General features: G+C 39.2%; 1 protein-coding gene across 6 annotated transcripts; it reads left to right on the top strand.

The window, feature by feature from the left end:
- Positions 1-8,184: 8,184 nt before the first annotated feature.
- Positions 8,185-16,561, top strand: LOC132618181 (uncharacterized). Of its 6 annotated transcripts, none has more exons than XM_060333238.1 (10): positions 8,185-8,276; positions 9,443-9,677; positions 10,583-10,639; positions 11,117-11,169; positions 12,197-12,248; positions 13,227-13,289; positions 13,387-13,446; positions 14,785-14,827; positions 15,293-15,483; positions 15,931-16,455. In XM_060333238.1, exons 2-10 carry the CDS (start codon positions 9,566-9,568, stop codon positions 16,014-16,016), a joined length of 717 nt encoding a protein of 238 aa, XP_060189221.1. In that variant the 5' UTR covers positions 8,185-8,276; positions 9,443-9,565; the 3' UTR covers positions 16,017-16,455. The 6 variants fall into 6 exon arrangements, with proteins under 6 accessions (XP_060189221.1, XP_060189223.1, XP_060189224.1 ...); XM_060333240.1 differs by having other exon boundaries at positions 8,192-8,276; positions 15,363-15,483; XM_060333241.1 differs by lacking the exon at positions 15,293-15,483 and having other exon boundaries at positions 8,207-8,276.
- Positions 16,562-17,805: the final 1,244 nt, after the last annotated feature.

The following is a 17,805-nucleotide window of genomic DNA, read 5'->3' on the forward strand; positions in this document are numbered from 1 at the left end:
GGATTATCGTTTTGTTTGTTGATTCTGCCTGCCCGTTTGCACACGGGTGATACGGGGTTGACACGATTTTCTTGATCTTCAACCCTTCGAGGAAACTGTTGACCTTGCCACCCACGAACTAGGGGCCATTATCACAGGTTATCTCAGAGGGGATGCCGAAGCGGCAGACGATGTGGTCCCATATGAAGTCGATGACTTCCTTTTCTCTTATCTTTTCGAAGGCCTGCGCTTCAACCCACTTAGAAAAATAGTCAGTCATAAACAAAATGAAACGGGTCTTACCTCGTGCCCGAGGTAACGGACCAACAATGTCCATTCCCCACTTCATGAAAGGCCAAGGTGAGATGACCGAATGCAGCAACTCCCCGGGCTGGTGAATCATCAGAGCATGCTTCTGACACCCGTCACATTTTTGGACAAAAATTTCCGTGTCCTCGTCCATCCGGTTCCAGTAATAACCGGCCCTGACAATTTTTAGAACCAAAGCTTCTGCACCGGAGTGGTTGCCGCAGGTTCCCTCGTACACCTCTCTTATCACATATTCCGTTTCACCAGGGCCCAAACACTTAGCTAAAGGACCGAGGAAAGAGCGTCGATACAGTTGACCGTCCACCAAGCAAAAGCGGGCAGCCTTGGTCCGTATCGATCGTGACTCCTTCGGGTACTTCGGGAGCTTACCATCACGCAAGTAGTCGATGTACTTATTGCGCCAATCCCAGGTCAAGCCCATTGTGTATATTTTGGCGTGCCCAGTTTCTATGGTCGTGTTTGATAAGTGCACCGTTGCCCCGAGGTTGATTTCCTCCCCCTCAGCCGAGGATCCCAAGTTTGCTAATGCATCGGTTTCGCTGTTCTGCTCCCTCGGTATGTGCTGCATGGTCTACTTTTTAAATTGATGAAGTACCACCTGTGTTTTTTTGAGGTACCGCTGCATCCGTTCGTCCTTTACCTCGAATACGCCGTTCACCTGGTTCACGACCAAAAGCGAGTCGCACTTTGCCTCGATTGTTTCGGCTCCCATGCTTCGAGCTAATTCCAAACCTGCAATCATAGCCTCATACTCGGCTTCATTGTTAGTCAATCTAGCAGTTCTAACGGACTGTCGGATGACCTCCCCGGCCGGGGTCCTAAGGACAATCCCTAGGCCGGAACCTCTAAGATTCGAGGCCCCGTCCGTATGTAGAGACCAAATGCCCGTGGTCTTTCCCGAGGTCAGCAAAAGTTCCTTCTCGACCTCGGGGACCATGGCCGGGGTAAAGTCTGCCACAAAATCGGCCAAGATTTGGGATTTGATGGCCGTCCGAGGCTTGTACTCGATATCGTAACTGCTAATTTCTATAGCCCATTTTGTTAACCTACCGGATAACTCAGGTTTATGCATGATGTTTTTTAAAGGGTAAGTGGTTACCACACATATGGGATGGCATTTAAAAATAAGGTTTGAGCTTTCTGGAAGCGCTTACCAATGCTAATGCCAGTTTTTCCAAATGGGGATAACGGGTCTCTGCATCCCCCAAAGTTCTACTTACATAATAGATAGGGAATTGCGTACCTGATTCTTCTCGGACCAAAACGCCGCTTACCGCCATTTCGGAGACTGCTAAATAGAGGAAGAATGGCTCGTCGGACCTCGGTGTGTGCAGCAATGGGGGGCTGGATAAATACTTCTTCAATTCCCCTAGGGCTTCTTGGCACTCCGGTGTCCAAACGAAGTCGTTCTTCTTTCTGAGCAAAGAGAAGAAACGGTGACTCCTGTCCGAGGACCTCGAAATGAAGCGACTCAGCGCCGCTATCCGCCCGGTGAGCTTTTGTACCCCCTTTATGTTGTTCACGACCTCGATGTCCTCGATGACCTTGATCTTGTCCGGGTTTATTTCAATTCCCCGGTTTGACACCATGAATCCCAGAAATTTACCAGACCTAACGCCGAAGGCACACTTCTCCGGGTTGAGCTTTATGTTGTATCTGCGAAGTACATCGAAGGTTTCCTGCAAATGCTTTAAATGGTCCTCTGTTTCCAGGGACTTAACAACCACATCGTTAACATAAACTTCTATCGTTTTCCCTATTTGTTCTTCGAACATCCCATTAACTAGGCGTTGGTAAGTTGCACCAGCATTTTTTAATCCGAAAGGCATGACGTTATGACAGTAAGTCCCATAACGGGTGATGAAGGATGTTTTCTCTTGGTCCTCCGGGTGCATCCGGATTTGGTTGTACCCGGAGTAAGCATCGAGAAAACTTAACATTTCATGCCCGGCCGTCGCATCGATCATTCTGTCGATGTGAGGCAATGGAAATGAATCCTTCGGGCATGCCTTGTTTAAATCCTTATAATCGACACACATTCGAAATTTATTACCTTTTTTGGGCACCACCACCACGTTAGCAAGCCAATCCGGGTATTTCACCTCCCGGATGGAACCTATATTCAAAAGCTTCGTTACCTCGTCTTTCACGAAGGCGTGCTTTGGTTTTGACATGGGCCTTCTTTTTTGCTTGACCGGGGGAAACTTCCCGTCCAAGCTGAGTTTGTGTGATGCTATTTCCGGTGATATACCTGTCATATCTATATGCGACCATGCAAAGAAATCGGCGTTAGCTCGAAGAAACTCAATTAATTTACGCCTGAGCTCCGGGGTGAGCCCCGTGCCCAGGTATACCTTTCTGTCCGGTAAGAACTCGAACAAGATGATCTGCTCCAGCTCCTCCACGGTTGACTTGGTCGCGTCCGAGTCATCCGGCATGACAAAGGATCTGGGCATCCCGAAGTCGTCCTCTTTATGCACTGGATCCGGTCCAGTATACTTTAGTTGCTATTGGGGGACCTCCCCTCCGGTTGTACCCTTCTCTTCCTGAGCCGGCTTCTCGGGCCGGGGAGCTGCCTCATCTACTGCGAACATTTCCTTTGCTGCGGGCTGCTCACCCCGGATGGTTTTCACCCCCTCCGGAGTGGGGAATTTCAGCAACTGATGCAGTGTTGAAGGAACTGCCTTCATGCCATGTATCCAGGGTCTGCCCAATAACGCGTTATATTTCATGTCCCCTTCGATCACATAGAACATCGTTTGTTGAATGGTGCCATCCACGTTTACGGGCAACGAGATCTCTCCCTTCGTGGTTTCACTAGCCATATTGAACCCGCTGAGTACCAGGGCTACCGGTACAATCCTACCGAGCAACCCTAGCTGTTCGACCACTCTCCATCGGATGATGTTGGCCGAGCTACCTAGGTCAACCAAAATATGCTTAACCTTAGTTTTAAAGACAAGTACAGAAATTACCAGTGCATCGTTGTGTGGCTGAACGATGCCTTCCGCGTCTTCGTCATCTAAGAAAATAGAGCCCCTGGTAGAATGGTCTCGGATGCGTTTTTCACGAACAATCGAGACCTTGGTCCGTTTCATTACCGGTCCTCGAGGGACGTCAATACCCCTAACTATCATATTGATTGTATGCTGGTGTTAAACCGGTTCGACCCCTCAATGAGCTTCCCTTTCTTTGTAGTGATTTTTGGCACGCTCGCTCAATAGATCTCGGAGGTGGCCGTTCTTTAACAACCGGGCTACCTCTTCTCTTAACTGGCGGCAATCCTCCGTTTTGTGACAATGGGTACCGTGATATTCACACACCACGCTCGGATCCCGCTGCCCCGGGTCTGACCTTAGTGGTTTCGGCCATCGCACATCTGGGACGCGGCCGATGGCCGATACAAGGCCCGAGGTATTGACGTTGAAGTTGTACTCCAAAATATTCGGTGGACCCTTATTATTGACGGAACTTCCGGCGTCGCTTCTGAAAGAGAGTCCCCGGCTGTTTGGCGGGCGCTCGAGCAGCTTGCTACCTCGACCGGAGAGGTGGTTTGGGCTTTCCCTTGGCCTTTCCGACCTAAAGTTGGTCTCTCCGAGTGGGAGTATGGCCGGAATCTTTCTTTCGACGATTCCGACTTCACTTCATAACCTTTCCTCGACTTCTCGAACCCTCTATCCGCTTTTAACCTTGCCGGAGAGAGCTCGAACTGATCATCCTCTACCCGAATCTTCAATTCATACCGATTGTGGCCATCGGCCCATGTCACGGCCTCGTATTCCAGCAAATTTTCTTTCAACTTGGCCGAGGCAACTGAACTTAGCATGTTGAGCCCTTTTGTGAAAGCTTGTGCGGCCCATTCTTCTGGCACTGGGGGGAGTTCCATTCGTTCCCTCTGGAACCGGGTAACGAACTCCCGTAGTAGCTCATCGTCCCTTTGAGTTATCTGGAAGATATCGGCCTTACGGGCCTGCACCTTTTTTGCACCGGCATGTGCCTTTACGAACGCATCGGCGAGCATTTCGAAAGAAGTGATCGAGTGCTCGGTTAGATGGTCATACCACGTCAACGCTCCCTTCGACAGAGTTCCCCCAAATTTCTTCAGCAATACCGACTCGATCTCATCTTCTTCCATATCATTGCCTTTTATGGCACTAGTATATGAGGTCACGTGCTCGTGTGGGTCCGTGGTGCCGTCATACTTCTGTATGTCGGGCATTTTGAACCTCTTCGGGATCATTTTCGGGGCCGCACTCGGTGGAAAAGGCCTTTGGATGTACCTTTTCGAATTCGGCCCCTTCAGTAAAGGTGGAGCCCCCGATATCTGGTCCACCCGAGAATTGTACGTCTCGACCCTCTTCTCGGTCGAATCCACCCATTTCGCCAAGGTTTCGAGCATCTTTAGGACCTCAGTTGAGGAGCCGGCTCCGGAGCCGTCGCTCTCGATCATTCATGCTTCGTTTCTTCCGGTTTCAACTGTACGCTTTGCCTTTACCGGCCCTGCTTCACCCTTTCCGCTCTGCAGTTGGGCAATCGCTAATCCTTGCTCGGCGATTGCCGCCCTTTGTTCCTGCAACATTTCAAAGATTAAACGTAAGTTAATGCCGTCGTTTGGTGCGTCCGGTTCTCTCCGGCCTCGATCCCAGGACAATGTAACGGAATGGTGAGTGTTTAGAGGATCGGTGGCCAGTAGGGCTGCGTTCTCTTGATCTACGGTATTTTGCCGGTAGAGTCCTTCCCTTGAATCAACGGGGTTCGGATCAGCGGGGTTCGGCAATGCCCGCAGTCCGCTCCCTTCGTTTTCCGCCACGATCTCGGTATTGTTGACATGACCGGATTGTTCGACGTCAGCCATTTGGACCGTTTTCACAGAGATGGGTAGGAGTAGGGACACTTTTGGTTTTGATGAATATGGTAGAAATCAAGGCCAAAGACCACTATTATCCTAGCCCCACGGTGGGCGCCAAACTGTTTACCCCGGATTCGGATAATCAATTAAATTTATAAGTGAGTATAGGATATGTGCTTTGTTCTTGATGTGTGCTAGACAAAGAAAACAAAATATTTGAAGGTTCCTTGGTAGAACGGCTAATGACGACAGTGGGCTAGCGATACAAAGGTTTGTGAACAATGTATGATACTTGATGGATGAAATGCAATAATAACAATAACGGGTGGCCTTGGCCGAATTAAATGATGAAAGAGTTTGTATATAAGAATTCTTCTACTACAAATGTTCTTGGAAAGTAAGAAGAGCCAACCCCCTCCAAGGAGGGGGGTGTGCTCTATTTATAGTGGCACTCCCATGGTTCTCTTACAATATGAGGCAATAAAATAATAATAACAAGGACTGCTCTGCACGGATTTGGTGGGATTAGACTGACGGCGTCGTCTGACACACGCATGGTAGGTAGTTGACCGTGATTTGACGTTACTGGCATGTAGCTTGTCTGCAACGGCCACACGGACAAACGGCCACTCGGGATAACAGTCACTCGGGATAACGGTCACTCGGATCACCGCCCGATCGGACCAACGGCTATGAAAGCCCGAGTCCTCGGGCTTGGCCGCTCCAACGATGCAGAAGGCAGATCCGTCGGTCTCTTTGCTTAGCTTCGGCCCAAGCATTGCCCCGGTCAAGGGCGAATAGTATCCGGCACGTCCCTACTCTTTCCTCCGGTTCCTCGCTCCATCGATTTGCCTCCTATCCAGTTTTTACCGTATACAACATATAACCATTTCTACACTCCGATTACTTCATAGAAAAGAAAGAAAATTTTAGTAGGCATTTAGAAATGAATTTCAAATTATGATTTGCAATCACTAATTTGGATAGGGGTAGATTGAAGTTGAAATTTCATTTTGGCATCCCATTTGAATTTCGAAAGTGTTTTTTTTTCTCATAAATATGAAAATCCCCCATAATTTGTGAAACTATCAAAACCTCCTCAACTCTTATTAATATCACCAAATGAGCAACCATAGTTCATAAATAATGTATCCGAATATCCTAATACGCCGGACAATAAATCATATATTTCCATGTTCGTTTTATAAATAAATGCTTGCGAGTACACATTATTACAACTTGTAAGTACTCATAATTTTAAAATGATCCACCGATCCAATAAATCAACAATAATAGTAGCTAGCTATTCTTTAATATAATCCTTCCATGTGGTACAAACAATCTCTTCACGTCGAGCATGAGTTTTTTTTTTTTACAAATTTTAAATTATAAATCTTATCTTTTGCAGAATATAAACTTATGGGTCAAGTTTTTAAACTTTAAAAAATTGCGATCACAAACTTGAAATTGTAATTCTATTTTTTTTAGATGAAGTTGAGATTTGAAATCAAAACTTCAAATTGAAAGTTCAATTTTATTCAAATATCATAAAAACAAATACAAATTTCAAATTAAAACTTCAAATTTAAATTCTAACTCTTGTCTTGGTCAAACAAGCCCTTAGTAAGTACTAAAAGTAGTAGTATTTGGTTTCATTAGATGAAGTATTGTAAAGATTGAAATGTAGCTAGATTCATTTCCTCCACAACTCCTCTGTTTTTTCATTAATACGTATTAATTTATTTGGCGTACTTTTTTTCTTTCTTTTGGGGGATTAAAAATTGTGTTGGCGGCTGTCAAGCAGAATCTGTCCCACAACCTGCGGCCGCCACTCTGGCCAACATGTCTGGTTTCACGCATTTCTTTGACAATCAGGTAAATACGTAATTTTTTTTTTTTTTTTTTTAAATATTGAATGAGCGCTTTCACTTCTCTTTAGATTAAAACTACTATCAAGTGAAATGGATTTCGTAATATGAGTACTGAGGTAAATACGTATTTTTTTTTTAAATATTGAATGAACACTTTCACTTCTCTTTAGATTAAACTAATATCAAGTGAAATGGATTTCGAAATATGAGTACTCAGAAATCAGAGTACCTCATATAATGTATTACATGATGACAAATGTGACATTTCATGGACTAGTCAACACATTTTACTTGCTTAACCATAATCTCCATTTAGCTTGTTGGATCCCAAGTAACTTACGGTTATTAATTGGCTAATACTGATAAAATTCTTTTGTAAAAGATTTTGAAACGTTATTTGGCAAATATCGTCCAAACTCCTAATAGTTGAAAATTGCACTACCACATATCTTGGGAAAAAGAAAAGAATTGGAGATTTTTATATAAATAGGCGGATGGATTCACTGTTTACTTTTTTCTAGCAGGTATAAATAGATTACGCATGATTATACAAATATTATATGTGACTTATATCTTATATTCTATATCCGACGGCTTTAGTTTAAACAATTGGGTGAATAGCTATTTAAGTTAACTAGACATCTTATAAGAAATTTTCACCAGTTGTTCCTTTTTAGACAACTGTTTAGAAAATGACCCTCTTTTTATTTTTCTTACAATCTATAAACCTTTTAAATTACGGTCTAAAGATTCTTTTTGAGCAAACTGGAAATCGTATGAGGAAAAGGTAGACCATGGTCTAAAATTTTGTAAGTTATTTAAACGTTAGACAACAATATAATATTTTGTCTCTTACATTGAGTAACATGTGGGTAAACATTATACTCAAATCTAATGTTATTTGGAAGGAAATTTTTTAAGGACCGTATTTCCAACACTAAGCTTATTTTGAGATTAGGGTCTATGGGAAATAACCTCTCTACCCCATAAAGGTAGAACTAAGATCTGCGTACATTCTATACTCCCCAGATCCCACTTGTTCTGGGATTACACTGGATATGTTATTGTTGTTGTAAAAGTACGGACAAAATCTAAATGATAGCCTTAAAAACGCAAACGGACATTTGTGTAAAGCCTATTATAATACGGACCAACCCACTAAATCCCATAGCCCAAGCCAGCAAACGGCACCATTTGGGTTAACAGCCCAAGCCAGCAAGCGGCATTTTCCTGCAAAGAGATGTAGGAAACTCGAAAGAGAAAAGGACCAAAATCATCCATAATGTTTGGGTTTGGATCAAAATCATGCATATTCTTTCACATGGTGCACTAATAGTACATTATGTTTGCATAAGTGGTGCACTTTTAGTCACAATCCCAAATAAATTTAACGGAAAAGAACAAAAATGCCCCTGAACTTTTAGAAAAGGTATAAAAATACCCTTTATTCATCTATTTTGCTAAAACTACCCCTCAATTCAACTTTTTGACTCATTTATTCCCCTTGACTAACGGACAACACTAATTTTAAAAAAAAAAAAAAAAAAAAATTGCACATGACATTTTATTACTGAAAAATTGATTTATTCTTTTAAAAAGAAATCTGAAAAATCGTTATTTGTAGAATAAGGAAAAATAATTTTTCAACATCCATTTCTTTAAAAAAACAAATGTAGTAAGCCTTTTATATATATATATAAAAAAAACAGAATTGGATTTTCATTAAAACATGTGGAATTTTTTTAAGTTTGGAAAAAAAAAATTAACGGGTGGAAACCCCATTTTTTTTTTAGAAAATTCAATTTTAAATCTGAAAAACTGATTGTTTTTTTAAGTAAAATGTGCAAAACTAATACTCCATAATTTTCTTCTAGATTTAAAAAAAGATAGCTTTCTGGTTTTATTTTTAAACACAGTTTTTCCATAAAAAATTTAATTTTTTCAGATTTTTATAAAAATCCAATTTTTCACATTTTGAAAAGAAAAAAAATTAGTGTTGTCCGTTAGTCAAGGTTTTACTCGTTAAAAAAAAGTTTTCCAAATTTAAAAAAATTCCAAGGTTTCAGATTTCTTTTTAAAAGAATAAATCAATTTTTCAGTAATAAAATGTCATGTGCAATTTAATTTTTTTTAAAAAAAAAAAAAATAGTGTTGTCCGTTAGTCAAGGGGAATAAATGAGCCAAAAAGTTGAATTGAGGGGTAGTTTTAGCAAAATAGATGAATAAAGGGTATTTTTATACCTTTTCTAAAAGTTCAGGGGCATTTTTGTTCTTTTCCGTTAAATTTATTTGGGATTGTGACTAAAAGTGCACCACTTATGCAAACATAATGTACTATTAGTGCACCATATGAAAGAATATGTATGATTTTGATCCAAACCCAAACATTATGGATGATTTTGGTCCTTTTCTCAAACTCGAAATGTACAACAAACACTTGCCTTCTCCTTGAAAAAATCAAAGCTAATTCTGCACTAAATTGGAGAAATACTAAGTGAGATTTCCAACAAAGGATATTAAAATCCGTAAAAAAGGCATGTCGAAATTGTGGGCGAGATTTGCAGGAATATTCAGTAGCAAGAATTTTATAGGGATAGATAAAGCAGGCAATCGTTATTTTAAAAGAACAGAAGAGCTTGATGGTGTCAGTAAGTGCGTTTTCCTTCTTTCTTATTTTTCCTTACTTTTAATGCCAATTAATTTTGTTGTTTAATTCATTGTTTGTTCAATGAGGAAATAGTGTGGGATTCAGTTTGTTTATTTGTCTTTAATGATGATTCTAGTACTTCATATTGAACTTTCTTAGCTTTTGTTTTGGCTAATATGGCTAGTTATGATGATTTGGCTGTTTGAAAGTTGAGTACTTTATGCTACACTGTTAGTGCCCAAATAAACGAAAGGAAAAGAGTAAAGGGTACTTTTGATTTTTGTATGTTGGAGGAATCCATTTTGGCCCAATGTAAGGTGTACAAAGCTCCTTTTAGTTTGATAATGTACTTTGATTTTTGCTAGACTAGACCATTAAATTGCCTATTTCATGTCGGGAAACAAGGGGAAGATATACAATAATAAATAGTATTTATAAGAAGATACACAAAGTGGCTTGAGCCGTGCTAAGCACTGTCGTAAGAAACTACTATTTCAACAATGTAAAATGTTTCCTCAGGATTAAACAAGCCTACCTCCACTAGAGAGGTGTAGGAACAAAATTAGGTATATATAGGCATAAGAAAAAGTGTGGAGGAATTTGGGCGTGACACTCGTCTCTTATCCTTATTTTAGCAATCAAAATCTTATGAAATACATCATTTTGCCAACATTTCATACCCTATTGGGATATCTAGCTAAGAGGAATATTTTTGACGAGTTCAGACTTGACCAAGTAAAAGAAATGAGGTGATTTTGCATGAGGAAATTGGAAAAAAGAATTACTTACCTAGTTACCTATAACTCTCCCAAGTATTCAGGTGTTCGAAAAGTTGTATCTAGATGGCTTGTTTTTTATTATGTTATCTACTAAAGAGCTCTATGTGATATTGTTATATTTTATTAGTGAAGGAAAAGAGATGGGTGACATTCAAAGGAGAGGAAGATCCAACCTCCATTCCAGGTATGCCTTATTGGGAGAAACACCTAGCCAGCTCTAGATCTTGTTTTTGGTCTCAGGTTGTGTTTGGTATGAAGTAAAATGTTTTTTTCTTTTTTAAAAAAAGTAAGTGGGTTTCTTACTTATTTTCTAGTGTTCGGTAAGTAAGCAAAAAATATTATCCCGAGAGCATTTATATGTAACTTGACGCAATACTGTGGGAGTGAGTTGGGTGGGGAGGTCATATTCCTTATCTTTAAGGAACTTGTATTCCTAGAGAAAATGTTTTCCAAAACATTTTGACCAACTGAACATGGAACAATTGGAAAACATTTACTAGAAAATATTTTCCTCCATACCAAACACACCCCTAAGTATAATACCCTTCTCCATCATGTTAATATGTCATGAAGAAAAATAATTGGCTGCTATTATTAACTTTTCAAGTTACATTACCACATCATTTGTTGCCATCAAGTAATTACAATTGATTGATTGCAGTTGAATGGATATGTTGGTTGAATGGACAACGGAAGAGTGCTCCAACTCCAGAGGTAAAATTGGACCTTTCATGTTAAAACTCCGTGCTCATAATCATGGACCATCATTAACCAGCATCATCTTTTCTTTGTTTGAATTGTCTTGTTCAAGAATATTACTGTTATCCCTTTACCAGCATGGGTAAAATTATAGAACATATGTTAATAAACCGAATAGTTTGGCTTTTTTTCCCCATATTTGGAATTAACACAGGCAAATCATATTGTTGTATAAAAGGTTGCAACATCAGTGTGATACGCCGGTATTTGAGTATAGTTGCTTTTGCTTGCAATCCATATCTCTTGCTTTGTCTGCTACTCCAATGAATTCTTAGGTATATAGTCACTTGATATTTTCTTTTTATTTTGATTTTGATAGGTAAATAATTCATTGGAAAAGCATCATTGTGGAATGGACCCATATGCATTTAACCAGAGTCTTAAAAAAAAAAAAAGAAAAAAAGAACAAGCCAGCAAAAGTCCCACAAGCCCCTGTTCTTCTTTTGCCATTAATTCCAGCTCCAGGCTACTATTTCAATTTTCGTTGTGGTACTTGAAACACTATGCAGTTTTTTCTTCTCGCGGTTCTTGTTTGTTGTGCCATTTCATTTATGACTTTTCGGTCATGCCCAATTAATTGAACATAGGTCCTCGGTGTATACGGTGCAATCTAGTTGAGGTGCTTCTATCATTACATTTATTGTCAAAAAAAAAAGAATACTGCAAAGCTTCTCAAATATTTGCCTTCAAATAACTGATGGAACTTATGTGATTAAAAGTAGGTCACAAATTGTCACTTTTAGCACATGCTTTCCATTATTCAGATATGCAGTTTTTTAAGTGTAAGTATGTGCGATCTGACTTGGTTGGACCCTGTCCGTAGGCGAACAGTTATAGTAGTTGGTTGTCTTGGGATTTGCCGTAGGCGAACAGTTATAGTAGTGGGTTGTCTTGGGATTTGATCTTGTCCATCAAAAGCATTTTATTTAGCTTAATTCACTTCCTGAACGGTTATTTGACGGTTATATAATTTCTATACCAGGAAATGGCTGAGTTGGAGGCCAGAAGGGAATTTGTTAAACTTAATATTGCTCGTAAGTTTTCCAATTTTATGCCTCTTTTTGGTTCATGGATTTCTTAACTGCTCTTGAAAAAACAACTTTAATATACTGACTTACTCCTAACACCTAGAATATTTAAGTTTATAAGAGAAGATAGAAAGAAGCTCACTCGGACTCTTCACTTTCGGTGCCGCACCCGTGTCGACACGACGTGGGTGTGGGGGTGGGATCCGTACCCGATTTGGTCAAACGATTTTGGATACTTTGACCAAAATCGATAGAGAAATTTGAGACGGACAATGATTTTTGAAATTAAAACAAAAGCTAGGGCTATTGCAATAGCCATGTTACACCTCTGTATCATTTGCAATAGCCATGGTACACCAAATAATAGTAAGGAGATGCATCTATACTTAATAATAATATGCATCTATACTTAATAATAATTACAGTTTCAAACTTGCTCTCAAAAATTTGTGCATTCTTTTCCTTATAAATAGTCCACTATATTCTGGCATATTTTTATAACTCTTTTTTAGATATTTGAATTATTTTTAGCTGAATCCCAGCACCCGTATCCATACCTAGATCCGTACCCCCGAATCTTAAAATTTAGATCATGAAGGATCCGACCTCTAGATCCGCACCCGTATTGGACACCCGCACCCGAGTCTGAGCAACTTAGCATTCAACTTCTAGATGGTTGAATTTTTAAATGCTTTTCTGCTTTGGCCCATAATTAACCATTGGTTGGAGTCAAAAGAAGTTTAGGTGCTTAAACTACCGGGGCACTTAGATTTATTTTTCTTTCCTGCTTTATATGTTTAAAAAGTTAGCTTCTGTTCTGGTAGTTACTTATGAGTTATGAGTTTAATTTTGTTATTAGTCCGGTTTGAGATTTTCCAAGATCCAAACTTGCATGCTTTTTTAAGACACTTCGGTGATCATTGGATTGGCTGTCAGTAGGACGACCACCTTTCTGATAATATATTATTTTTTTGTTGCTCTAAGGTCTCAAGAAGGAAGAGGAGGAAAGAAAGGCCAAAGAAGGCAAGCGGAAAGCCACAAACATTGGTAAGTTGCTAACTACAGTTTTACTCTATCCTTTGAAAGGGGAATCAAATTGCTAGTTGATCTGCATGACGTTTATTCCTCTTCACCTTGTCCCTAGGTAAAGCTGATGGCCCAGATTTAAAGAGTTTCGTTCAACAATTTCCAGATGCTTCAGAAGGTATCACCCTACCCTACAAAAGTACCCATCTCCATTCTTTAAGCTAGGGCCTGTTTGGTTTTGCAATCAGAACTTATTCGTTTTAGAAACCTAAACTTGCAAAACCATTTCTCCTCTCCATGTGAGCTTCCTTTTTGCAAATTGCACTACCCTTTTAGGGAATTTTTTATTTTTTCTCTTAAAGCTCCTTTATTTAATATGTTCAGTAGCATCTGCAGATATTTAATGAGTTCTATTCTTCTAATTTCACCGTATGAAAGACTCAAAAGATGTTTTAGGATATGAGATTTCCAGAAGGCAACCCCATGGTGAAATTTAATCTACCACAATTAGAGTTGACTGACTCTTGTAACTAAATTTAAGTTCAAACGCTGGCCAGAGGACAAGTAGATGTGTAGCCAACCACAAGATTGACGCCAAGCTCCTATCCTGAACAAAAAAAACCACCTTCTTCCAATTTATTCTTTGTCTATCCTTCTTAGCCCCCTTTTTTCTTGAACTGTTCCTCCAATGATCTTCACTTTGTTAAAACCTTATGAACCTTTAATAGCAAATTTTTGTCACCTCTACATCAGAAAATGAGTTGAAGGTTGTTTTACATGCATTTAAAAGGGCGGGCATATCATGTATGGATGTGTGGAAACATTCGTTATATGTGCCACTTTTGGTAATTGGGAGTAGCTTATGGGACTAACAGAGAGGGATTTTTTTTTTTTTTTGTAGCATAACATGTTAGAGGGTGTTTTGGTTTGTCAATAAGATGCACGTGTGTATTACTGGGACGGAGATAGGAGTATAATACATCCAAATTATAATACGGAATATCGTATTGCCGGGATTATTAAAAGGGATATCATTATACTGAATATTGTAGTATACAATACCGGAAGGTATTGTTTATCCTCCGCTTGTATGATAACCTTTAATTAAATAGCAACTTGGTGCTTAACTGGGCGACTAAATTCCTAACTTGAATGATATAGATGTAAATGCCCATTTGTTATTACTAATCACCTGTATTGAGTAATATAGGTGTGATGTTCCGCTTTTTGCTAAATCGCTCACGTACAGTAAGTGGGTTAATGAGTCTAATAATTACCATGATTTCAAATACAGTCTTTTACCAGCAAACCGAATAATTTTCTGCTTTCCCCTTTTTGCTTGGAACTAAGCAGTTGTTTTTGTTTTGCGATACATTATGGTCTGATGTTAATCCATAGCACAATATATCTTTTGGTTCTGCAACTGTTCTCCTTTTCCTGTTTTTATTCTTCTCTTCAGCTAAATTATGGTCAATTGTTTCTGGACTTTGTTTTGATTGCATCTTCATTTCTGTAGGTGATAAAACCGCAGAAACATCTGATACACAGAATGAAAAAAGGTGAGCCAAAGCAATATTTTTTTTTCAGTGTGGACTGCTTTCACTAGGTTTTCACTCTTGTAATCATTGATAAGAACAGGAAAAAGTAAAGAAGTGAAAAGGAAAGTGGAGGATAAGCGAGAAATAGTCCTCAAATAATTTCTCTTGCGACCTATGAATTTGGCTTGTTATTGTGTTCTCCCGCTTATAAAACTTACATACTGTGTTATATAGACATGCTAGACCAAAAGTAACTGAAGCAGCAATGTGCTTATCGTGTCAGATATCAAGCACAAAAAGTTCTCTTGTTTGTCATTTGGAAAATCAATTTACCGCCTAAAGTCTCCTGTTTCTGCTGGGTCGCTTTAAAAAGGGCTTGTTTAACTCTGGACAACCTCATGAAAAGGAAATTTCATCTCGCTATTAGATGTTACATGTGTCATTGCACCTTTGAAACCATTAACCACCTATTCTTACACTGTCCAGTTGCTACAGATGTGTGGAATATGTTCCTCACTTTGTTTGGTTTGCAATGGGTTATACCTCGCACTGTCAGGGAAGTTTTGTCTGTTGGAGTTCTTGGAAAATTGGGAAGGCCATCAGAAGAATCTGGTCTATGGTCCCTGCTTGCATTTTGTGGTGCTTATGGTTGGAAAGGAACCAAAGATGTTTTCATGGTATTGTAACTGCCAGCTCATATCTCAAGGCCAGATGCCTGCCTACTCTTTTTAGCTGGATTAATCTTACCCCTGCATATAACCCAGACTCTTTTTTGGATTTTATTAGCTCCTTAGTCTTATGGTAGATTCTTGGATTTGTCAGCTCTCTAGACTTATGATAGGTTTTTTGTTATCTTTGTATGAGCTGATGTTTCCTCCTCTTTTGTAACTATGCATCCGCTTGATGCCTTTGTGATTATAAAACACTTACATCATCAAAAAAAATAAAAATATACCCTTCTACTGATCCACCTAACATACGCTGGAAACCATAGTTCTTTTTATGATTTTAAGTTCTCACTAGTGGAAATAATCTTACATAGAATGAATAATAGCAGGATGACTAGCTATTAGTCAATCTAATTATCATAGGCAATGACTTAAATATATCTTGTTTGTTTTCAGGTCGACAGAGCCAACTGGTTCCGGTGAATCCTTTAGACCAGGAACATGGCAACCTCCAACATGAGATCACTCAAACACAATGGTAGCCTTTATTTTTCTCTTGATGTTCTATTATAGTCACCAGATGACTGCAGAAGTTGAAGACAACGAATTAAGGCCACATAGTGTGGCAGTCTCATTCTTTTTCCGCACGGATTTTTGCTCAGAACTATTGTTTCCGGCCTTCTTGTTTACCCGTTTCAGAGTCTTGCAGTTTTTGGTGGAACAAAAACTTTTCGATGAGTAATCCTCACCCTTTTTCCCTTAGATGTACTGTAAAGTTCTGCTATAAGGGTAAGTTCCTGACAGAAGCAAAAGGAATAGAGTGCTATATATTAGGAATATTATACACTCCAGAGGCTCTCTTGCTTGTTTAGCCGACCTGTATCTTGTGAAAAATTACTCAGCTTTTCCATCTAACAATTTTGTGACTAATTCGTGTTTTCGATAATTGTTTTCTATGGAAGCTAATTGTTTTCTATGTAATCTTATGAAGTGAACTTGGTAAGGTTTCATATTCAATTCGTGTTTTCGATAATTGTTTTCTATGTTATCTTATGAAGTGAATTTGGTAAGGCTTCGTATTCAATTACTGATCAGGAATACCCTGAAATGCTCCTTGAAGTGTTCTGTTTTCTTGTTCCTTATCGATATCTTTCACTATGTTCTTTCCTTAAAAGTGGCCCTCCTTCCCAGTTAGCTAGAGATAAATTCATGAGTGATCGAGTTCTTTTTTCTGTGGGTTTTCACCCGGTGTCCGGTATTTGTTTTGGGGTTGACTGATTCGGATTCATGCCTGAAACTTTCAATTTGAGGGGAAAATGCTCTCTTTTAAAGATGATTTTATTTTTAGGGGATCAAATTCGGGACCTATGTTGAAGGATGGGGAATGCTTACCACCATTTGGGAGTGCATAATGATTTCATTTCTTGTTTTTTTTTTTTTTTTTTTTTCATGTTCAAATTTGGATATTGTATAGTTGTAACTTTCATGTTGTATGCCCGTTATTTCATTTCAATTGCTCAACTTCGGTTCTAAAGTTTCACATAGGTAGTAATTAGGAGGAAAATTTGGGAAGATTAAATAGGTTAAGAGTTGAGGCTGCATGAAACTAAGACCCTAAACCCTGATGGAAACCTAAACCCTAAACCTTAATGGAAACCTAAACCCTAAACCCTTATCCGTTACTTTGAATTATCCAAATTTAGACGTGTTGAATATATTACACTTTGCCACCTAAATTTGACACCCCTTGTTACTTCTTGGCCGCAATTTAGCTCTCATCTGCGCATCACGTGTCCTCGTGCTCATCTCTTCACCACTTCACTGTCTACACTCTTGCACAATCAGTAACATCCTCCCCACTATACATTTCCCCTCCACGCCCCACAGACTCAGGGGCGAAGGCAGAGCTAAGGGACGTAAGTAGCTTCATTAGATCTTTATCAAAAGACGTATATATAAAATTGAAATACCGATTCAAATTACTTTTTTATGTTTGTATGGTACGTTGAATTGACCTACTTTTTCAAATATCTACTTCTATGTATTTTGAATCTCCTTAGCAATAAGTCACCAGTAAGTTTAGGTATAGCAGAGTTATCTCTGTCGAAGTGATGATAATTGATATTTCTTAACCGAAAAAATTACACTATATAGATAGATAAGTTAGCGAAGTCATCTTTGTCCAAAGGGATACTCCTCCATTCCAATTTATGTGACACTTTAAGCTTAGTCAATATATATAAACTTCGACTAACATTTTAAAATATTTTTTTATTATATTGACACAAGAAAAATTGCAACATAGTAGTAGTATTTTTTGTATAACTTTTT

This window comes from Lycium barbarum, chromosome 11 (genome assembly GCF_019175385.1).
Source record: "Lycium barbarum isolate Lr01 chromosome 11, ASM1917538v2, whole genome shotgun sequence".
NCBI classification, from domain to species: domain Eukaryota; kingdom Viridiplantae; phylum Streptophyta; class Magnoliopsida; order Solanales; family Solanaceae; genus Lycium; species Lycium barbarum.